This window comes from Aptenodytes patagonicus, chromosome 3 (assembly GCF_965638725.1).
Source record: "Aptenodytes patagonicus chromosome 3, bAptPat1.pri.cur, whole genome shotgun sequence".
NCBI lineage: Eukaryota > Metazoa > Chordata > Aves > Sphenisciformes > Spheniscidae > Aptenodytes > Aptenodytes patagonicus.
The window spans coordinates 94832555-94857376 of NC_134951.1; the positions used below are offsets into that span (position 1 = coordinate 94832555).

Consider the following 24822-nt stretch of genomic DNA (forward strand, 5'->3'; position numbering starts at 1 on the left):
TTAAATGTGTAAGCGCCAGAGCTGTATGTTGGAGCTCATTTAACTGAAGTTAGACTTAGGTCCGCATGAGTATAGAACGCAAGTATTACCTGTTAAGAGAGGTTATCAGACTTCTGTTTTAAAACAAAATATAACTCATAGGCCGGGGCAATCTCTAATGATAATGTTACCCTGTGACTTCCTTCAAAGGGTCAAAGCCTTTTGTTATAAGCAAAATTAGAAGTACAAAGGCAGTTTAGATAGAGAGTATATAATTACCAAAATTAAAAATTCCACTAGTTTTCGTTGATGTTAATGAACTCATTCATTGGTAAAAGAATGATGCTGAATCTTTGCCACATTTGGTTATAACTTTGGGATTGCTTTTTATCTGTTTTGCTGTTGAAGTGTTTACAAAAAAAGGTGCAGTGTCTCACTCCAGTGCTGGAGTACTAGTTGATACATAATTTCGAGAACAGAGCTATGCACTGAAATGACATAAAATAAAACTGTTTATTTATTTCACAGAATTGACAAGTTTTAAATAACTTCAGGATCAAAATAAACAGCAGTATTTTCTACCCAAATTTGATATTTCTGTTCAGTTTTCAGGTTCTTGTAACCTCTCATTTTAAGAACCATCTCAAATATCCTTGTATTATGAGATTAAGGTAATAATATCCATAAGCATGTAGATATAAGAAGTACATTGAAAAATTTAATAATGTATTGACTCTATTCTATAGTCTTAAATAAACATGAATAACCTGCATAATTTCTCTAGAATGTAGCTTAGTTTTACAGAATGCTTTGGTGCTTCATATACTGAAAATGAGTATACAATACTAGAGATTTGCTGTAGACTATGGATAGCGAATAAATTTTCTTGTCTGCACGTGTTTCCTTCCCGTGCAGCCTCAGCTCTGTTTATCATTTCTTCCGGATGAGCCAGTATTGACTCAGAGTGGCAAAAACAGAATATACCATCTTCCACCTCATTCGTCCATAAATCAGTGTGTTACAGTATAGTTTCTGCAACTGACTGAAATACCATTGCCAAATTCATTCTGTTGTAGATCTCTGACCTTATTTTATGCATGTGCTTGTTTCGAAGTGCCTTCCAAAGGCTCAGTTGGTTTAGCGGTTATGAAGTTCTATATAGTAATAAGCTATCACCTGTACAAGAGATGTATTTCTTTGCTTCTCATTTTATGGAAGGACTGGATGTAGCTTTGCAGCCTAGGAGAAAGAACTGAGCTGATTTGCAGAAATGCAGCTCCTCCATTCTTCCTCTGTGGCACATGTAATACTAAGAACAGTATTTATTAAAATCAGTGATGCCTTTTTTTTTTGTGTTGTTTTTCTACTGTGTTTTTAATCCTAAGCTCTCAAAAGTAGCTTTTCTATTAGAAGATATATGTGAGATATATTCATGTGTATAAAAGCTTCTGTGACCTCCGACTGTCTGCAGCTTTGGATCTAATTCAAAGACATACATAGGTTTAATTTAAAACGTGGAAATAGTTTAATCAATTTCAGTAGTCTAATTGCATGTTCCATGAAGTATGCATAAGAGTTGCAATTCTGGGCCTCAATCATAAATGGTACAAAAAGGGAAAATGTCTGCAGGACCTGGTCCAGAAAGAGAGAGTACACTCTTCTGGGCAAAGATATTAAACCTGTTTTCCATGCAACACCATGAATCCTTGTGTGATATGTTTTATTTTACCTGAAAATAAGCATCAGGATGAAAACATGAAAGTTGTATTTGACTTATGTTAAACACATTCTAAAAATGGCGATACAGAAAATGTAATTTAAGATTTTTCTTTTCATTTGGAGAATATGTATTAGTGTATCATAGTAATTATTAATATTTCTTAAAAGAAGTACTGAAACTATTCTTTATTTTTTCACACCACTTTAAAGGATTTTTAATTAGAAAAGCACATTGTCAGCATAGCATGATTTCAAATACAGATTCAGTAAAGGCAAGAAAATGTAACCTTTTTTAGCTTTCCACAAGACTAACAAAAATGCTGCAGAATATAGTCAATAGTTAAAATTTTATTTATAATATTACAATTTTTGGTATAACAGTGTTCCTGTTTCCACACTTATACATTAGTGTAAGTTACAAGCCTAAATTACAGTGATCTAAAAATAAAACCCTTTTGTCTGTTTTCTGGTCTCAGCTATGAAGAGACATATTGCACAAAGCCATAGAAAGCGTCATGGGGCTTGCTTTATATGTATTTCTATATTTAATTAATCTCTTTCTATGTTCTTGATTGTTTTCAGTGTTTGCTTACATTTCTTGTGTCTTGCATGTTTGCTGGCAATAAAACAATGCCATCTCTCTTTCTGCTATTTGAATTTCATCTGTTATGAATGAGAAGTTGAATATCCTCTGCCTTCGTTTACGTAATTTAGCACCCTAGCTGGGCTCGCAGATAGATTTAGCAGTCCTTGATGCGGCGCCCTTAGCCAGACACTTTGCCCTGGAATGTTTTTGATAATCTTTTCAGACAATGTTTTCTTTTGCTTTAAATTTAGAAATCATTCTTACCATCGCTGGTCTTTGCACTGTGTGCTGTGCAATTGATGTTCAAAAATGTCGTCAAAGTGTAGTGTAGATGTACACAAAAACAATAACAAATAAATTGAGTACAGTTCCAATAATCCCAAGCAGTGCTAAAATAGATTCTTCTTTTTCCTCTTTCTCCTCTTGCCTTTTTACATCTTCCAGTGTTCTGATGGCAGAGGTCCCCATTTTTCCTGCAAATACCTTCACCAATATTCTGGCAGCTAGCTAGAAGAAAGAAAGCAAATGGTAAATCTGGTCTGACAAACATGCAAGCTTGGATCTTTTTAAAAACAATTCTGTAGTTCTTTACACAATATTTCTTAATGCTCTGTTTATTGAGTTGTATTCGTCTTTTGTTTTCTTTTCGTATGAACGTGTCCATGTTAAAAGTAGCTGTTCTGTATGTACAGATTTGGTAGAAGGAGTGAAAAATAGCTTGATGCTTGAAGCCAATTAATATGCTTTATTATAAAAGAAATTTAAAATTTGTCTTTAGCCTGCTAATTTGTTTCCTTAAGAAACATCAAATTGATGAAAGGAGATATGTGAGCATTGTCAAATACTCTGAAATGCCTCGGGAGATTATGTGAATTTTCAGCTGTTGTTAAATATTTAACTGTCACAGTACAAAAACAGTTGAAAATATTCATGTCTGCTGTTTTCGAACATGGAAAATATGCCTCCTTAATACAGTATCGCAGTCTCTTTTGACCAGTGAGCCCTAAGTAGGCAATTGCAGGTGAGATCTTATCCTTTTACTTGTTTAATAGATCAGCTTTTGGACATCCATGCAACAGTAAACACTGAACAGAAAATGTCTCTCTTCAAATATAAAGATTGTTGTTATTATTATATATGCTTATTATTGCAGTATGCCAAAGGACAGTAGTACTTTTGTAGTAACAAAATTCTATGCAATATAAGGACTTGAGATAGATATTTACAGATGCGTGTATGATTTATTACCTTTTTTGTTGCAAAAGTGAGGTTGACAGGTCGTCTCTATTACTTAGCAGCTGTTATACTCTTAATTTACAGTCAAGTATCCTCTAGAAACATATTCCCTGTAAAATTATATTCATTGGTGGCTGAGATGTTGATATTATATGTAATCTGCTATGCTGTTTTAGCCTTATTGGTCAGAAATTTCCGACCTTAAACAAAAATTTGATTGGGATTTCTACTAGTTCAGATAACCCCAATTTACTGAAAATTTGCAGTCGCATTTTATAGTGCAATAGCATTTTTCTGTCCTGGCAAACATCTTTAATCATTGGAGATGAACGTATTTCTGCTGTGAGTCTAATTAAAGCCATCAGCTCAGAGCATATCCCACAGAAAGGTAAAAAAAAATATGATGTTTCTTACCCTACATTGCATCAGGAATAAAATGTCATCAGACATGCTTCTTGCTTGTCGATTCAGTGGCAAACCAGGCTTTTATCTTCATGAAGGGGCTGCTCTCCTCGTTCAGACAGACCAGATAGGAGCATGAACAGTTCCTTGATGAAGAAGTTTATCGGTGAGGATAATAATGTTACAGAACCTTCCAAATGACTGGCCTTCTCTCTCAGTAATCCACTGAAGCAAGTGTAGTTGAAAAACAGTAAAACCCTTTCTGGTAATGATCCTCACTGTTGACTAATTCTCATTAAAATTGAGGATTTTTTTCCTTAGATGATGCAGAGCAATGAAATGCATGCTGTTCGGTTTTGCCTTTAAAAAAAAAAATACGAACAGCTCCTGGTTTTATTCAGTTACACTTAGTTATTTATTAAGACTTCAGAAAAACCCAGCCTTTGATTTACTCTTTGTGGCAGCCGTCTGAAGAGGCTTTCTCACGTTGACATGCTGTAATTCCAAATGCAGCGAACTACGTGCAGTCACAGTATGTAATTTTAGTCCAGCCTGAAAAAGGATGAAAAGAAGTCTGCTTTACTGGCAATAGTGTGAACGCCGTCACACACCTGCATTCAGAGCCTCTGGAAAGAATTCCAAGATATTCTTCAGAGCATTGCATAACTTAGCCAGGCAAATCTGAAGAGAGGAATGACAGTGGCTTTAGTTGCACACTGTGGTGAGCTGTGACATTGATTAAACATGCACTTGGCACTTGCTGAATAAAGAAGGAGCTACAAGCCACCCTTGCAGACAGTGAGTTGCATAACAATGTGCGATGGCTCTGCTGTTTCATTGTCAGGCCCGGAACATTTTAATCCTGTACCAACGGAGAAAGTGTGCGGTGTAAAGAGGAGTAGAGTTAACTGTACTTCGGGGTTTTCTGAGGAAGTGCTGCATGACAAATGGTGACATTAAGGCATTCAAGCTGAAACAGTGTTTCTGCCTTTTGTCTTTTTACGCTTGCTTTGACAGGCAATTGTTTCTATGGGAAATACTACTTCTAACGCTTTTCCTCATTTTATTTGCCACCCAAAGAATGCAGGTTAGTGTGTAATTAATGAAAACACAGACTTAAAGAAAAATACTCCTGTTCTTATTTCACGGCAAGCAGTAACTCCATTTTTTCCTAGGTAAATCAGAGAGGTATTTTTTGCCTGCCCTATTGGAAAGGGCGGGGTGCTGGGCGAAGTCTTCGCTTTGTCCCAGTCTCTTCAGATAAAAAGCCACAATTTTAATAACCTCTGCCAGTAGCTGTGTTTCAAATAATTTTATTCAGTCACTTTGTTCTATGAGGGCTACCAATGCAATGTGTTTTTGTTGGTATAGCATAGCTTCTTGATATGAAGGCAACTAAACATTACATATATTGGAAAACTTATTTAAAAAAAAAAAAAAAATACTTGCCATATCGAGCAATTCAGAATTCAAAAGTACAAAAAGTTCATGCATATGAAAAATCAGAAGATAATGAATTACATTGAATTCAAACAGCAGGAGTGTAACTGGAAACCTTGATCACTTTCCAGAACAGCATATTTTAGAAATTACAAGGCATTGTTTGAAATTCAGTTTTCGGTAATCTTTTTTTAAGAAAGCAAAAGAGGGTAAAATCATTGCTTTAAATACTTCAATTTTCAAATTAATTTACTTACACATTACATTTTTTTCCTCATTATTTTTCTAATGTGTCTGAGTACATTTGTTAGTTTCTTAGTAATGGACAAAACTGGATATTTTACATGTGTATTATTTTAATGGTAAATACCATGTTTGAAGTACCGTGAGTTGTATGGTACTTGTACGTGATTTGCCCTTTATCCTGAAAGTAATGTTGCCTCAGTGAAATTGTTTGACTCTAGAAGAAGTAAGTAATTAGGTTAAATCTCTCCAGCATAGCTTCCTTAAAATATATTCTAATATGTGTATATGGTCTTTCCTTTTAAGCTCTTCCCTTATTCTGAAAAGGCTGCTGCAACTTCAGTTCTTCCTGGAATTGTTTTCTGTTTGTATTTTGAATGTATTTCTGCATTCATTTAGATCCATTTGGAGATATAAAGGTGGGGAAATTTTCACCTGTGTATTCTGACCATTCATGTTGCTGAGAGCACCTGGCAATAACCAAATTTTCAAGCCATTGTACTGTATTAACCCTCCCATGTTAAAAATCAAACCCTTTCCTTTGTGAAAGGGGGGAAATTGTGCAATGTGCCTCTTTTATTTAAAGATTAATGATGTATTTGGAGGGTAGGAATCTGTCACCTTGTCAACACAACCAGGTATAAAGATTCAAGGTCAGCAGAAGAATTTCTCGCAATATTGTCAAGTATAAATAGTGACAATAAAGTAAATTCAGCAGCTCCACTGCAAATAACCAGCTAATTAATATGTATCCACAGAGAGCAGCAAAAGATTCACAAAATATTTCTTGGCCTGATTATTGCCATGGTTGAGGTCTCATAGTGGTCTGCCATTTACATAGTTGTGATGCAACTGGCACTTCAGTGGCTAAGGTGAACCCAGGGAAACAAATCTCTCTGGGCTCCCTCTGCACGCAGTCGAGGGGGAGCGACACCTCCTGCACACCGGGATTCAGATCCAACGTTTGCCATGGGCCTTGGTTTGGTGGCATTTCTCCCCTCCCATCCTTCCATTGTATTGATATGCGTGTCTGGGCGGACATGGCGTGAACTGGTTTGGAAAACAGACCCAGCCAAAAATAGATCTCTAGCACAGCACAGTAAGAGGGATGGGGCGGTAGCTGCTCAAGCTGTCAGTGTTGGCCAGGAGTTGCTGGTTGGGGGGCGAGGGGGAAAGACAGAGGTTGTCAGGCTTAACGTTTCTCAATTACAGGACCTTGAGGAACTCATCCATGTTGGGTGGAAGCTGGTATTTACAAATAACTTCCTTATAGCTACAACGCATCTTCAGTATGAAGAGAAAATTTCATGCAAGATTTCTCACGAGTGAAGTGAGTAATATAGGTTGATTTGAAAAGGCCTTGATTTATCCATAATACTTGATGATATTTGGAAAAATGGGGAGATATTTTATATTTTGTGTAAAATAGCATTAGAGTCTGGGAGTACGTTTTATAAAAGTCAGTAATAAAAACACCTGTCTTGGGGTGAACTTTACATGGTTACATAGTATTTGGGTTTGGATGCTGGTATCCAAAAATGTCCTAAATATATTTCTGTTACTTCTGTCTAGGCAGAGCTTTCAAGCACTTCGTAAGACTTTGGCAACTCCTTGGTAACTGATTTATGTAGCATCCCAAGAGCAGAACAAATTCTGTTGATTAGAGGTCATTCTGTTCGTTACTGCTGATGTTTGAGCATTTGTATTGCATGGGAATAGACCTTAGGCAATACAAATGTATGTCATATTTTAAAGATATTCATACTTCAAGAGGGAGTTGCCAGGCTATCTTGTAAAAACTCAGTGGTATAAGTTCAACGATTTACAGTCTTGATCCTTAGATGATCATTATCCTGCCATATGCTACTGCTAGGATTAATGTCGTACATCCATAACATCGCATTTACAAAAGGAACAAGAACTCTTAACCAAAGTGTAAGTTTTCTTTTTCCTCATGTATTTTTACGGGTTTATATAATTTTGATTTTCATGTACTCTGAGATTATTCTATATGCTGTATTTTCTCATTAAAATAGCATGTTTTGAGTCAGATATTGTTTGCTCTTAGAGAGAGCGAATGCTCTGAAGAAGATTGCAAGTTAAAGCAGAACGTAAAGGTAGATTTGAAGGAGAAAATGGAAAGAAAAATGTAAAGAGCTGTCTAGACTTAAAAAATCTATTCAGGTTAAAATGCTGTAATGAAATCCAAAAGATCATTCAAATGTCAGTTGTCCTTGAAGACTGTTTTTCCTTGTAGTTGTTCTGCATTTTCCCCTAAGATGCAGGAAACTACTTGAAATGTAGTAGCACATGTATCCTGTAGGTGATGCATTCTAGTTTTCTTCTCTGACAACTTCCACGAACTTCTCTTATGAGATCTGACACTTTTTCACAGTGTAGCTGTGTCTGTTGGGAGATGCAATGGTATGCACAAATTAAGACTAACTGGTTCGCTTAGAATAAGCGAGAAGTGGATATCAATGCTCCTACCTTCTTCCTTAGTTTTTCTTCTCCCGCCCACCCACCCACCCCCCCCCCCCACCCCCCCCGAGAACTGAACACAGCTACTGTTTTCTTTGTGGGAGCTGTTAGCCTGTTTTTTATGATACAGATTGATGTGTGATGCCCTTGAGTCAGCTGTGATGGGCATGGCCAGTTTGAGCCAGGTTTCAAAGTATTTTTTTTACTCTTCTGTTGAAAAAAGAAGATGAACTCAGATCCTTCATCTCTAGCAGCACAAGTTACTTTTCAATTTCTTACTATTCTTATTCACACCTCTTTCATGTGTTTCATCTCAGCATTGACTTGATGATTTTGACACTTCAACTATGTGTCTACATCTTGTTTTCCTTCTGATTGAGGAATTTCAATGTGTTTTGGCTATTGTCTGGTTTTTTTTCCTGATTTTGTAACTTAGTTACCAACCCAGAATATCCTTGGAAAAATCCAGAATTATCTCATAACTAACTACAGAAGTTCTTCTAGTTTGTTCCCACCTGTCAGTCTTCACTTACCAGAAATTCACTTGTTCTGGTCTCTCACACTTGCTTTAAAATAGTTGTGTTAAGAAATCAATTAAACGGACATGGAGTAGAACCGGTTCTTCTGCCACACCCCTTTCAACACCAGCTTCTCTTAGCACCATCAAGATCAACCACTGCTTTATTGTCTGTGAATATGCTCAGAATGCACACTGGTATTTTGTCAAGAAAAGTGGTAAGTTTGACAGTTGAGTTTGGGAAAAACTGAGCCAATCTGCCTTTGGAGGGTGTCGAGTGACATGTCACGTATTGGTTTTGAGGCAACTATTTTAATCACTCTCTTGATAAACTGAAGCAACTCAGAAGTTGGTGACTGATGGATGTTCCTGAGTTAGAGGTGAGGGTTTCAGCTCCAACTGTATGTGGTCACCACCTGGATATGGTGGGAGGGAACAATGGAAAAAAGGCGAGAGGTTTTTTTCTCTTCTTCAGTCTCTAGTCTCACATGGGACATCAGGCAGTCTTCATTTTTCTCTTCTTCGCTGGTGTCAAAAAGAATCTCTTGTATGGGTATTGTACCTTTAAAAAGCAGTTAGTAACTTTAAAATGCTTCAGTCATGATTCAGTGCTGTTCTCTGTGGCTCAAGAGGTTTTTTGTCAAAGACAGCAGGTATCCAGGACTATTTCTTCACATTGGTTTGAGTGTAGGCTGCATGGTTCTGGAGGAGTATGAGGGCTTTCAAATATCAGGTTTTTGAGCTGTCATGTTCATAAATTTTGTTGTGTTAGACGAGTCCATTAAGTGAATATTGGGTCCTTACTGGGCAAGCAAAGGGAAGCAGAGTAGTGAGAACTGATCCTAGTCCAGACAGGTGGCTCTCAGAGAACAACAGTACTGAAACAAGCTCCTCTTTCTCCAAAGCCCTTAAAGCATCTTACCTTGTGAGAAAGAATAAATCTTGTCCATATGAGTTTCCAGATGACTGATCTTAAAAAACAAAACAAAGAAACCTAGAAGATACCACCATCCCAGCACCTCTTGCCACATCTCTTTCCTCCAGTTCATCATCTTTAGTTGGAAATAGTTTTGGAATAAGAGGATGAAATTATTATCCAATGAAATCTCTTAATTTCTATTGCAGAAGAATATGAATATATGCTTGTTGTACTTTCAAAGCATTTGAAACTACTGTTTCCTAGTAGATAGTGCTTTTGGAGTAGACCTTAAATAACGGAATTTTTTTTAAATGTCAAAACCAATTATCCATTTGAGTGGTTAATAATAGAAAGGATTTATGAAAGAACAAATTGTAAATTTGTACTTCTAGCTCTACTGTGTTGCAGAAATTTGTTGTAATTTATAGGGAGTAACTATGAGGTATGTATTGAAACACCATGGCATTGAGATCTTTGAGAATTAAAAACCTAGTTGTTATGAGGAACGAAACAGCTTTGATTTAGTTTGTAATTGGGTACTGGATTGCATGGCAGATTAAGCACTTAGTCCTTTAAAGACTGAAGTTTACTTATTTCAAAGAGCTAATGGAAGTATTTTTTTCAACAAATTATTATTTAGCAAAGATCACTGAGAGACTGTAACTTCTGCTTCAATCTTTGTTTCTGTAACTGCACGTTGTTTTATATGGCTTTTAAACATAAATCCATTAACTGGAGAGCTCTTCATTGATTTACACAGCTGGTGGTGGATTTTGCAGCTGCATGTACAGAGCATACTTCAGACTAGCTTGCAACCTCTGGCCCCACTCACTTGATCACAGTGAATTAAAGTGCACGTTAGATTTTCTAGAAGGAAGGGAGTTTTGTGGAAAAGAGAGTCAAGAAATTATCAGGTGAGAAATAGGAGTGTTAAAGGCTAGATTTCAGTGGAGCTTCTTGCATCTCACCTTGTTTTCCCTTCTCCTGCTTCTCACCCACATATTCTTTGTCCTGCTGCCTAAATAATACAGAGTACTTTTCAGAAAAATAGTACTCTGGAATCAAGAGTGGGGTGGGTTTCTTTGTCTCTTTGTTTTTATGAGCCTTAAATCACAGTAATTTTTCCAAATGATGACTAAGCCACTGAAGGTGCTTTACAGGACAATCCTGAAGACATAGGTAAACAAGGATTCTTTCTCATCTGGAGACCACTATGAAGTTCTGGACCTCTGTGGTTACAGGATAGCATGACTGCCTTGAAAGCATGAGCAACAGACTGCTTATGTATCTGTATCTGCCTGCCAAGGACCTGTAATTTTTTTACTATTCCCCTTTGGATCCACTTAGGCATCACTCTTCTGGTACTAATGCGAGATACACTTTTTTGACAGACCTTGATGCCTTGCACTCCACTGTGTAATATGCTTCATGTAAAAGGAAACTAAACCGTGGTGTTTGCCTTCCTGCCTCCCAGAGATGAGTTATCTGTTTTAATAAGTTTTCAGGAGAAATGCAGCGAGATGCTGATCCTTGATACAAGGATGTATAGAAACTAACAAATCGTACGTGAGATGCAGCTGGTGTTCATTTCATTCCTGAAGTTAGTTTCTGTATGTTTATTTTGAATTATTCACTTGAGAAATAAAAGGTAGGGGCTATTTGTCTTCAAAAGTGTTTAGTTTTGGCCATAAGTGTTCCATGAAATTCTCTGTGCCAGTAGTCTGTCACCAACTTGCGATATCTATTTTAATTTACAGAAAACAGCACAGGTCACTGACGTGACTGTTCAAGGCACATGGCAGTAAAGCTTCTGCCTTGTTTGAAGTGGAGAGAGCTTATCCTTAAGCTTTCCTGGTCCATTTATCTGATTGCTAAGGCCCACAAGCATTTCATCCAGGAGTTCCTTTTTTCCCTTCATTAATTGGAAGCAAACTGGTAGCTATATCCCTGCTTGTAGGACAAGATTGGGAATCCATAAGTACTAGACTGGTTTTCCCTCTGAAGGTAATTGGTAAAGACATTCAGCAGGCCCTTTAAAATTTGAGATACCACATTGCATCTTTCAAAATTTCCAGAGTAAATGTTACTGGGCCTCCCATTTTTTTCTTATTTTACTTTAGTCAGACAGTACATCTCAAATGGTTTCATTTAGACTTGGTAATCATGGTTGGGAATATGAATGCTGGGTGTCTGGAATAGATTGCTGTGCAGCACCACATGCTACAAACATTCACAGATTTTACTGGAGGCACTGAGAATTAATTTTAAAAATGATGCCTCTCGTTACCAACAAACTCAGTCCTTTTTGAGAGAGAATATGACATCAGAGGAGATTGTGACACCATACTAGATGTCCTACGGTTCCATATTATATTGCAGAAATGTACGATCTGCTGCTTTTTTTTTTTAAACTCTCATGCCTTCCTGGTCCTTGTTGCTAAAGATACAGTAACCGCTAATGCGGCACAAATGTTTTATCGGTACCCACAAGAGACTCCTGACAGGACTGTAAGTAATGCATTTTCTTTTTTTTTTTTTGTCTTTTTCTGTATTAGTGGCTTTGTCAATTAGTGACAGCACATTTGGATAAGCTGCTAAAAATTTCTTGACCAAACAAACTAGCAATCCCTTTCTTCCTGTTCATGTACAGAGCAGATTGCCAGGATTAGTTTTAGATATTTTTACTTCACGTAAGAAAGAGCTCACTGTACTTTCAGGGAAGAGTTTTGTCAGCTGAGACGTGTAGCTCAGCATGCATTTGAAGAGGAACTTGCTGGAACATTGAGGTGAGGGCCAGCTTTCATTTTCAGCAGTTGAAAGTCTCATTTGTTTGGTCAAGTGGTAGGTCTTCATTATTCCAGGCAGTAACAGTCTCACTTGTCTTTTATTTCGTGTTCTTGTTCTCTCTCCTGTTTTTGAAAACAAAATATTGTAAATGTATCTGGCATTTCCCATACTCATATGCAGACACTTTCCATTCATAGTATTTCCTTTCTTACTATTCTCTGAGGGTAGTCATAGTATTGAGTACAAGTCAAAAGAAACAGATCTCTGTGGCTGAAGGAGTTATTCTGGAAAGAGTTAATATATGGTAGATTATTCCAACACATGACTCTAGCTTTTTCTATTAGTATTTCTATCTTCTTGTCCTCTCTAGAGGAGACAACTTCAAGATAGTACCACTCATTAGCAAAAGAATATTTTCTTTTGTCTTTGTTGTTATGCTCTAACATAACAGTGTGATCCATTTTAAGAAGTGATGCAGGAACTTGCATGAGGTTGCTCGGAAAGTGCAAATTCTCCTATTTCACAAGTCTGGGGCATGAGTCTCCCCATCATATGTGGTGGTCAGTTAAACTGGTGATAGATTTACCACATAGCTGTTTGCACTCTAAGGCACTTTCAACATGCAGTGAGTGCAAGGGGTTACCTTTCATTTAACTTAGACTCAGGGGGGCTATTAGGCTTGAATTTTTCTCCTCAGCCTGCACTTTGCATGTTTACCAAAAGCCCATCTTGGTATTTAAACAACCAACTATAGAAAATACGCTAAAGTGATAAAGGTTCTGTTTTGCATATGCACAGGGGCTCTGCCACCTTGGCCAAGCGAAATAATTAGATATTTAAGGCAGAATGAGATTCTTAAGTGTTCTCCTTTCTCTCCCCTGAGGACATGATCTTGTAGGTGTGCTCACACATATGGAAAGTTTGCCATGAAGCACAGGAACCGCGTGTCTTTTCATTCCAGTAACAATGTTGGTATCCTCTGCTGACAGTCTGACAGTAAGAATAGAAGACCCGAGTCTTGGCCATTTTCCATCTGCTGAAGTAATGGGTTTAAAAAAACCCCACAACCTCATTACCTAATTCTGAATTTCCATGTCGATTTCTGCAGCATGTGCAATGAAATGGCAGGTTTCCATCTTATTTTCAATTCCCATCTTACTCTAAAATACTGGTGACTGTTTTATGGGCTGGTAGGGGTAACGCTCAGACTGAGGACCATTTCAAGATGGCTGCTTGCCCACTCCTCTGCCAAAATTAGTGAAATCACTGTTCCCTCCTTCAGTGCAGGGATGATGAAAGCCAGATTAACTTCCTTAAAAATCCTGCTTCGTGTTCTTAGAGCAGCGATACCTTTCCTTTCAAGTCTGTGGAGTGCTTGCACTTGAGACACTTAACATGAGGTGGTAGGCGGGCTTGCACCTGATTTGTTTTGGTTTTATTTTTACTTTTTCAAGAAAAGTTTTGTCTGCAGAGTATTTAAATCTTTTTTTTTTTTTTTTCTCTCTACAGAAAATATTTTTCTTGTTTTCTTGGCTAAGTGGAAGATGAATTTGACACTTCTAGCTTACTTTTAATATTAGATTTATTTCATTACATCTACCTCAAATAGAAATTATTGGTCCTTTTTATCTTACTAAATGCCATAGTAAAGAGTTGTGTTAATAATGAAGTTTTTTTCATCACTTGACCAGGCAAAAAACTTCATTCTCATGCAGTCTCTGAATGCCTTTATATATACCTTTCTTCACATCTTTTTTTAGATCTTCCTTTTATCTATGCCTTTCTTTATATCATTATGTATTTATTGGATAATATAGAGCAATTCTGTAGCTTTACATTGATGCTTCCTTATACTTGTTTTCTAGATTTGGATACAAACATGATTTGGTTATAGCTTTATGCTTTAATAGTGTTTATTCGTATTTTATTAGTTTTAAAGAACTGATGTTGGGTAAAACCAGCGATCTTTCAGAGGAGAGATTCTTAAAAATTGCAGTGGGGTTGGATCCCGTGGCAGTGTGAACTCGATCTGCAGTACTCTGCTCACATCCTTTCTACGCCAATGCCTACTAGGCCATTTTTTCAAACAAACAAAACCAGTGAATATAGAATTTTGCATTTTTAGTTTTCATTAATTATTCTTACTTGATAATGTATTCCCCACCCCCCCCCCGCGTTAGATGGCTCTGTAGCCTCCCAGAAGCATCCCTTCGTTATCTGAGCACCTTTTCAAGATTATTTGGAACACTATTTAATGGCAGAGAGTGATCTCTCTAATAGATTCCATTATCAGGGACTAGAGTGTGGCATGGAAATAGTAGTATCTCCAAAACTGGGGACCATGGCGTGGTTTTAGTAGTCACTTACACTTTGAAAGCTCAATTTGATTTTTATGTCTTTTATATCGTTTGGGTTTATTTTCCCTGTCCTTTTGAAATACAGGAAACTCTGTTTACTCAACTGTATACACACGGCCTAATGAAATAATGCTTCGTGCTTTTTCTGGCAAAGGCTTTCTCTGGATTCAGGGATACATTTGTGACAAGTTTTTAAGTGTTGTTCAACTGTACTTGTAAACAAAGCTTCCCTGAAAATACTTAACTTCACCAAAATCAAATATTCTTTACAAATAAGCAAACCAGAAATAGTTAAGAGCAATGGTCTGCTCCTTTGAGCCACATTACTACACTAACTCCAGAACGCTGACCAACTAACTTGAGCAATGCATTTTGCTTCTGTAATTGAAATACACAGTTTTCCTTTTATATTGCAGTTAAACTGTTCTTTTTTTTTTCCAAGTTTCCTAGAAGACACATAGAAGATTAGCAATGCCAAGACAGACCAAGGTTGTTGCCCATTACTTTATCACCAATAGTGGACAATAACAGACACCTATGGGAGAATATAGGAATGGGGCTGACCTACAGATGCTGCCCTGGTATTGCTGGTATATGGCCAGGGGTGGTGTCTCCGCATTTATTAGCCCTTGATGGCCTGTGCTTACATGAATTTACCCAATTACTTTTGAACCTGTAACAATATTTAGTGCCTCAGCATTTAGTGCTAAGCTTTTCCAAAGCTTAACAGTGATGTGTTGTGTAGTGTGTGTTCTTTTACAAGTGGCGGTATTTCATCTAATGGTGTGCCTAGTCCTTTGCATGTATTGATCAGTCCAATTCTATTCACTTTTTTTACCACTCATAATTGGAAAAAAAACCTTTCTCATACACTTCATTAGTCATTGAGGCTGCAAAGTCTTAGTTTATTTTATTTTAGATAGTACAGCAGCTCATTCCATACCTTGGGTTTAGTCGCCTTCCTCTCGTCCCTTTTCCAGTTCTGCCCTGTGTCTTTGAGCAAGGGGAAAAATTCACATAGTGTTGAAGTGGTACTAATGGTTGAATGCAGTCTCATTAAGTAATTTCTAATTTCTCTTCACCTTTTCTAACATTTGATCTGGTTTGGTTTTTTGTTGGGTTTTTTGGACTGCTAATGGGCTCAGTGCTGACATCAGAAGAGCAAAATTTTAAGGCTGTATCTGAACAATAATAATAATCAGCTTGGAGCCTGACACTGTGCACGTTGAATTCAGAGGCCCACCCTTCTTGCATTGTCTTACTGCTCTGACACAGGATTTGTAACTCATGACCTGTAAGGGGGCTTAACCCCTCCTTCTCCTGCTTCATTATGTGAGGGGACTAGTCTTTTCTGGTGCCATTTTTTCTGATACTCAAAATGGTACTCCGAAAATGTTTGTATTATTCCTGTAAAGAAAAGTGAAGAAAAAGTCAAGCTAATTAAATTAGTACAAGTTGACAATATTTAGAAAGCTTTTGTTTTATTTTTACTCGAAGGCTAATGTTTTCTTAAGGGGATCTGATTTTGCAATACTCTGCGGGCAATCTTTTTTTCTATCAAAACAGAGCAGAACACAGGGTGTTAATTAGGCCTATTATAAAAAAGGCTTGCCTTGGGTTGATTCTGAAACAGAAAATCAAGAAGCAGTAGAGCATGACGTATTTGGAACTGACACTGTTGCCTGCAGCGTGGACTGCATTCATAGATCGTATGTTTGCAAAGATGCAGTAAAGGGGGACTGAGGAATGGGTCCGGTTTTAAAATATTTAGAAAAAGGATGCGTGGCCCTATTGGAAAGGTAGTGTGTCTCACTCATGCTTGGCAGTATCTGTGGCCACAAGACTGTGTCTGAAGGTTTTAATTAAAAATACAAAATGAGTGTTTCCTTTGTGTAGCTTTTTTGAACAGCGGCGTTTGTAGCTACTGAGTCTTTAATATGATAATGAGATCCTGAAGTCTTTAATTTAATCATGGCTATGGGGTTTAGGTTTGTGAATAACATACTGAGGCATCAAAAATACGGCCTCAGTAATTACGAAGCATGTTTTAGAAATGGTGTAAAATTGACAGAACTTTAAGATTATTTTAAAATTATTCAGAGGTAAAAAAAGGTAAATTAAAATAAAAAAGAAAAATGTAGTGGCAGGTGTGTGTGGTACTCCAGTCGTGATCTTAACACTGGACTCGAACTTTTTAGTAAGTAGCATAGTAATGAAAATGTCTTATTTTACTTTTAGCTTCTTAAATTGATGAGACCGATGTCCTTTAAACTTTATTATTATAAAAGCAAAAATAGGTGTCTTGGAATACAAAGGTATTTTCTTGGGGTTTTTGCAAGGGAGGTTTGGATACACTGTAGTAAATTTTGAGCATTTGTGCATGATGTGAACAGAACAGTTTTAAAATACAGCTGCTCTACATAACCGTCAGTGGTTTTCTTTCACATTACATAAAACAGAGGCAGGGTTAGATGGCTACTTCTGGACGAATATTTAACAAAATACAATCTGTTGTCTTGCCAGGAAGGTATAAAGTCTCATTGAAATAGGAGAAAAATAGATCCAAAACCAAAACAAAATAAGAAATGAGGCTTGAAGGGAGTCTCTTGGGTCAATGGAAGGTAAAAAGAAATTGCACGTAAGAAAAAATGGTTTGAAAGAGTCATACTTTTGTGGGCCTCTAAAATAACTGCAATTCAAGAAGAAGTCCTGAAATGAAGTGAGTCTAGTAAATGAGAACTGATGTACAGGAGATAGATCAAGAGCATCTATATACGGCTTTTCTGGTAGTACAGAAGCAGGGAGGGTATGCATCTGGCAATGTGATGATGTAAAACTAGTGAAGGTGGTTGTTTTTTTTTCCTCAAGAGTCTGTTTTGTTTTATTTTACATCAAGTTTGTAAGCTCTCTGGGGTAGGAATTCCTAGTTTGGTCACAGTGAGAATCACAGTAGGAAGGCCTTCACATTAGATGCAACTTTTCATCATTTTCTTACAAATTATTCTTCTCTATTAGTTTTTTTAATCTGCTGTAAAGTGTGAAGATTTTTGGATGTAATGGATATGCTATGTTAATAATTTCCTTTATTTTAAAATAAATGTGCATATTCTTTGTGATACGTTTTAAATAGCCTTTGCAATGGAAATAAGTTTTATAATCTTATTCATAGCCAGTTAAGTTGTACTGAGCATGTTAAATGAATTGCAAAAAAAATTTATTACTGTTCAGTACTATCTATTTAATGAGCCATTAGGCCTGGCTGTTCTTTTTTGGAATATTGTATAATATTAAAAGAAAGCAAAGGAGTATTAGACTCAGTTGGGCCATTATCGTGTTACAGCAATTTAAGGTGATAACTTGATCCTATGAAACTACCTGCCCTCACATGCCTTTTTTTTATATTAAGGTTGTAATTGCATATGGGTGGTCTTGGGTCTTTGTAAGAAATATCTGTATTGGTGATTAATAAATAATATCTATATTGGTGATGAATAAATAGTTGTGCGGAAAGCAACTGAAGTGTTTTGAAATCACACGCGCAGTCTTTGAATGGCAGTCAGTTGTTTCCCAGGAGTAAGTAGGCTGTATCTAGAAGTTTTCAAAAATGTGATCGGTGCCTTAATATCTCATGACCTTTAGGCATTTGTGAAAGACCGCAGCTTTCAAAAGACGGGGTGCTCAGCAGTTTCTGACAGTCAAGACTTCTTAAAATACCTTCAGTCAGACTCTTCTTCCCTCCACCACCCTCCCAGATCAGAACTGCTTGTTATTAGCGTATGAGGGAGATCTGGGTTTATGAAATGTCTATTTTTCACCTGTTTAGCCTTCAGTCTTTCTAAATTGCAAATACTGTGGCAAGAAGCTAACTGAATTGTAGTGATTCCAGTAAAACTTGACCTTGATTACCCAAAGGAATGGGAGGGAGGGATGAGACCTTATCCCACTAAACCATGAGATGTTTTCCAGATGTTTGCCATCCCTACATCCCATAGTAAATGGCAGTGACCTTGCTGAGACTTCTGCTTTTCATAAATGCAACAGAAAAAATTGAGACCCGAGATACTTTTTTGATGTGAATTGTGAATACATAGGCATGCCGCCTATTGTCCAGACAGCTTACACTGAACTTCCTTGCTCATTATCAAGGACAAGATGACATCGGCCTGTTTTTCGGACATGTCTACTCATCCTTCTAGAACTTGTAATTCCTGCAATTAATAAACCAAAGGTGATAATAAAGATGCTGCTGTTACTATCCTTTAAATCAGCTCTCTGTGGTAGCGCTGGGATTCCAATCTTCAAGAGCGCTGCTGTCATTGTCTTGCCGCCCACCCCGTGGTGGTGTTGCCCTGCTGCTCTCTGTCGCCTCCCGGCCCTGCTCCCTCGCCCTGGGCTGTCACAGCCGCCTCCCGGCCGCCGGCGAGGGGCCGTTTTACAGGTCTGCAGCTGGCTGCTCATGCTCCAGGTTCAGCAGCAGTTTTTAGCTTGTGCTCTGCTTCGTGCTCCACTGTTTGAACCGGTTAAATACCGGCATAGCCAAAAGGTGAGACCTTAATGTGTGTTTACTGAATGCAAGTTGAGAAGCACATAGGAAGCTCACGAGGGAAGCGGAGTGGGTCAGGCGGTGCAAAAGCCACGTTCCAGGCACTGGTTTTGGAGCCTTTTCTGAGACAATGCTGTTGTCGCCAGGCGGCCCTGTCCTGCTGGCCCTGTTTAAGGCAGACAAGGAAGCAGGCTAAAAACTGAGTGCAAATCCCTGCTCTGAGTCTGATAATAAAATAATTTAATCTTTACCTCTCTTCTGATGTAAGTTCGTGGCATATGGTAGTCATTTGAAGAAATGCTCAAGAAACCTAGCAAAAGTTCAGATAGGCGCTCTCGGGCAGCAGTTCTGCTTGAGAGTCAACAAGGGGGAGCTTCTGAACTGGTCCCTGGTGCTGGGGGTTGGGCCTTCCTCAGCAGTTCACTGCCCCCAGAATCGGGGAGCACCGACAGCACAAAAATGGACAGATGTGAAAGACCCCACAGTTTGTGTGTGCCTAACAGCCGGGACGGTCCAGGCATACTCAGTGTGGGAGTCTGAGAGCACCAAACTGAGCTGTTTGGAAAAGATATTTGTCATTATTTAATAACGTTTTCGACTTTGGGATAACAGAGAATCCTGGATAATATATCCATCTGTCATTTTTACAAAGCCAAGAATTTTAATCTCCCGTTTTCATTTTCTTAGGAATGCTGTGTATTTGCAGTTTGGTGTGCTTACGTGCGTGCCCGTATAAATCCGGTGCCTTCTTATACAACTGAAGTAACCATATAAAATAATTCTGACATATTTAAGATGTGCTTATGCTATTCAAATTATAGTGAGTTGAATCTGCTAAAACCAGAAATTCTCTCCTATCTTTCTGGAAAACATTCCCATTTTAAAGTTATGTCAGTTCAGTTTCCCTCCTGACAGTAATTTTGAATTTAACTATCCATTTAGCAAAGGAGAGGGCAAGCAAGCATTTAGGATTTGAAATTATATATTCTAGCCTCATGAATATTTCATGGTTAAAATAAATAAATAAAAGCTTTCCAGAAGTGAAATGCTGTGGTTATCTAAGAGGTCATATCTCTCCTTCACTCACTATCTTCATAATAAACAGCTATTGATTAAATTGAGGAGCTGCTTGATCTTTAGCACTACAGGTGGGAGGTGGTTTCTGGCGAGGGCTACGCTATGGGATTTTATGGTCTCCCTTTCTCCCTTTCTTTTGCCCTGCTCTCCCCCCCACACGCCTTTTTTCTTTTTTCTTTTTTAATTCACACATCAGATCTATTCGTGTTTATTTTAAGGCCATTTTACACATTGTGGGGATTTTTCTGTGGGCAATCATTGTTGACTAGAGACTGAGCATAAGGAATGGAGAGAGAGAGAGAGAGAAATATATATTAAAAATTGTATTAAATGTAAGAATCGTCAGATAATTGAAACCAGTTTTCTTAATGTAAATGTTTAAATTCAATGGAGTTTGCTTTAAATATATGGAATATTTTGACACAGGATATTTCTACAGCCATGATACCAGACCTGACAGATTAATGCTTTGTTTCAGTAAATTTTCTTCCTGTTCAACACAATGGAAGTTCACCCAGTTAAGAGTTTGTGCCATTGTAATAGTTGCAAAATATGAATAGCAAGCTGTTGATCAAAGCACTCTTGGTAGAGATAAATCCAGCTTTAAACCTGGATAAACCTGCTTGTTGAATTTTGCTTGGCCATTTATACTGTCCCATCATGCTGTATTTAGAGCAAAGGGTTTGGTGACGGGAGATGAAAGCTTGTGATATGCTTTGGCTTGGAGGGTGAGATGTGCTAAATGAAACATTAAAGAGTTCTTCTATGCTTTGTTCTGTCCTAACACGAGTTGTCGGGGCTTTTTGTTTGTTGGGGTTTTTTTGCTGGAAAAAGCATAAATTTATTTTATCATAAACTCGGCCATTTGTAAATACTTTGAACCAGAGCAATTTTTTTCTGCAGTTAAGTTAAAAATAGCATGTCCTAGGGACAGAGGAAGCAGCTGTGTTAAAGTATCTGTGTATTGCTACATTTTCAGGATTTCTATTAATGATACAGTCAGTTGAAATGACATCCATTACATATTTGTCCAAGCAAGTGGAAAAGAAAAATAAACAATGTGGTGCTAGAGAATCCATTAGAATTGTGTGTCTCTGCCTGTCTTTCCTAGTCTTTCCTTTCTCTGCTATCTATATTCTACCCACAGTTACTTCTATAATATATATACATCACACTGAGCAACACTAAGACAGTGAGGTTTGCCTGCCTAATTCTTACTCATCTTTACTGTTTTGTGGTTCATATGTATGCAGATAAAATTTGCATCTTCTTCAGAGCCTTTGCATGCTCTGAAGAATGCATAATGGTTTTTAAAATGACACTTTCTCCATGAAAAGAAGCAAGCTGGACTTCTCAGTAGATAACTTCATTTATTTCATGACCATAAATATTCCTGCAATAATGCAGACAAATTTTCCCTAAGGAGAAGATAACTATGAATAGTGGGTGATACGAAAATCAATCTTTATTAATGCTTATGCTATTAGAATCGGCAAATGCTACCCTGCTACACCATAGGTTACAATTTTTCCTCCATAGATACTTGTTTGTGATTACTGTTGGCATACAACTTGAGCCAGGATTGTATATCAAGCTGCTAGAAATGAACATAGCATGTGGTAATCCTGTTCCGTTCCTCGTTAGCATCTTTGTCCTCTTGTCTTTTGCTAACTTTTGTTTTCCCAGGTATCTTATCCGATTTTTTCTGGACAAGTCCATTAAAAAGTAACTTATAAATTGGTATTATAAAATACTGTATTTTATCGTTAAATGTCATTAATATTTTAATACTTATTAAAATCTAGCTTTTCTATTTAAAACATCTGTCCTAAGAGTGGAAGGGTCGTCTTCAATTTTAGTAATTTTTGTAAACTGTTTTTCTCTTAGTTTTGGATATGGCCCGGCATGTTCCCCTTTACCGAGCCCTGCTAGAATTACTCCGTGCTATTGCATCCTGCACATCGATGGTACCATTACTGCTTCCTCTGTCGGGAGAAAATAGCGAAGAGGAAGAAGAACAGTTGGAGTCACAAGCTTCTGTTGGGACTTTGTTGGCTAAAATGAAGACCTGTGTAGATACCTATACCAACCGACTGAGGTAATCACTTTTATCATCCCTAACCTTCCTTTAAACTGTGTTGTGCACCTACATATTATGAATATAGACGTGAAGGAAGATTCAGTTCTGTATATTTATCTGAACGGGTGCTGCAGTCCCGAGTGAGAACGTACCATCTGTTTGATCTAGATTTATGTTTATATGTCTATATTCTGTTTTACTATTTACAAGGAATTTTTTTCGTATGATGCAAAGAAGCTGGTAGGTTTGCATACTCTTCTCTTTTCATCGGTAACTGCCCGCTGATCAGAAAGAGGATTGCTGCTCAAGAATCTGGGAGCTTCAAATCTTTCTTTAATTTCTTTCCCTCTTCAATGAGGTGAATCTTCTGTTTGCAGGACTGTGCATTTCCTGCTGTCAGTCTGAAGGCAGGAGCATTCCTCAGGAGCTGTTGAACAAGCCTGTTCTGTAAAGAATGGGGTCGGGGAGGGCCAAACCAAATGGTAGTTTTTAGAAGAAGTGTCCCAGTTATCTTCCGTATGCTTCTGTGCCGCTTTACCCATTGAGTAAGGACCAGGTTTCTCAACGGATTCTTTGTCGGAGGCTAACCGGTTAGGAGAGAAGCCTTTGGCTTCTGTCAGGAAGAATAAAGTTCAGGAGGCAAAAGTTTTGGGAGCAATTTGTGGTGAGAACCCTAACTCTATAGAGATGGCTGAAAATTTTTGACTCGTGGTGTCTGTTGGTGCTACATATGAAAAGCATGTTTCCATGCATTGGTGATTTTATGACAGTTAGTTTCTCCATTAGCACAGGTGCCGGGGGTGAGCCAGTATGTTAAAGATGATGTGAAATTACAAACTAATGCCCTGGAGCCATCCCTGCCAGGCTTCGTGGTCTTCCAGCCTCCTCTGAGAAACTCTCTGAAAGTTCTTGTCAAACACTTGCAGTCTGGCAGAGCAATTAGCAAACAAATGGAAAAGTATCTGAATATCCCATCTCGTAGAATCATAGAATAGTTTGGGTTGGAAGGGACCTTTAAAGGTCATTTAGTCCAACCCCCCTGCCGTGGGCAGGGACATCTTCAACCAGATCAGGCTGCTCAGAGCCCCGTCCAACCTGACCTTGAATGTTTCCAGGGATGGGGCATCCACCACCTCTCTGGGCAACCTGTGCCAGTGTTTCACCACCCTCAGCGTAAAAAATTTCTTCCTTATATCTAGTCTAAATCTACCCCCCTTTCATTTAAAGCCATTCCCCCTTGTCCTGTCGCAACAGGCCCTGCTAAAAAGTTTGCCTCGGCTGTGATGCCATCGGGCTGTGTAAGCGTTGCAGTATAATGCTGTATGAGCTTGTTCTGCACACCTTCCAGAGTTCAGCCGACTTCTTAAGGAAACGCACACAGACAAACCGCAAATGACCGTTTTGTTCAGTAACCATAGACCAGCCTCTAGGTAACTCCCTTTGTAAAATGGTTATAAAGGCAATAATAGGCACAGATTCTCTTCCAGGGAATGTGTGAGCCCAGTCTAATTGTTAGCTGTTTTTCTTCCTTGATGATTTTGGTGTAGTCTGCAGTTACAAGACAGTTTTGCTTTGTCAAACCTGGTATTATTGTCCTATTATCCCCCTGGCTGGTTGGGCCATAGATGTTGGAGAAGAATAAAATGTAGGCTGGCAGTCTTTTTCCTGTTCTACTCAGTAACAACCAGTACCCATACTGCTAAATTAGTTTTCCCTCTAAATACTCGCCTTTGACAAAGAAAAACTGAACGTTCTGGATAAATACAGCACAGCTTTGTATTATTTTAACAGGCAAAAACTCTTACCTTCCTGATGTTTCTTTTGCCTTTTCTGACTGTTCCAAAGGTCGAGTCATCTTCTCAGAGCACTTCTGAGTGATTCACACAGCGTTACTTTATGGTTGCTTTCATCATCAATTCTCACACTGCAAAACTATGGCTTCTCATCTTCAGAAATGCCGCTATCACTGAGATCTGACTGTCACCTTCTGTGAAATGTTGCACTTCTGTTACGGCTCACAGGCCGGGATACAAGCCTGAGAGGGCCTGGTTTTTAGTCATTTGACCGATTAAGTCAGTGCTGCAACGTGGTTGCTGTTTGAAGGGACAGTCACCAGACTAGCACACACAGAAGGAAGTAACCCCGGCATGCCTCCCAGTACCTCCTGCCTCTGGGAGGTGCTGTAGTTGGTACAGATTTCACAAGCCACTTTCCATCTTTGTTTCTGTATGTCTTCAACCGTTCTACTTCCCAGTACTGAGGATTTGGGGGGGTTTAATGGCTGAATCATCTTTTTCTGCCCTGAGGGAGGGAGTTGGAAAAGCAAATGCTGCAATATAATTTTTCATTTCTTTCTTTTAATAATTTTCTGCTTCCAGCAATTAAGTGGTTTCTTGATTCTGTTTACTTGCTTCCAATTTAAAGATGGCTTGTTAAGAAATAATAGCCATCCTGCC

General features: G+C 38.1%; 1 protein-coding gene and 1 long non-coding RNA gene across 3 annotated transcripts in view; one reads left to right on the forward strand and one right to left on the reverse strand.

The window, feature by feature from the left end:
• Positions 1 to 24822, forward strand: part of BIRC6 (baculoviral IAP repeat containing 6) — a 189855-nt gene that overhangs the window by 141561 nt on the left and 23472 nt on the right. For both annotated transcript variants that reach the window (XM_076334284.1, XM_076334283.1), the window contains exon 66: positions 22174 to 22384. In XM_076334284.1, the coding sequence (XP_076190399.1) occupies positions 22174 to 22384 (211 nt within the window). The remainder of the gene's footprint in view (positions 1 to 22173; positions 22385 to 24822) is intronic.
• On the reverse strand, positions 1866 to 4713 carry LOC143158394 (uncharacterized). Its single transcript, XR_012994983.1, has 2 exons — positions 3935 to 4713; positions 1866 to 2791 (listed from the first exon to the last, which is right to left on the reverse strand). It is a non-coding gene; the product is annotated as an uncharacterized LOC143158394 (long non-coding RNA).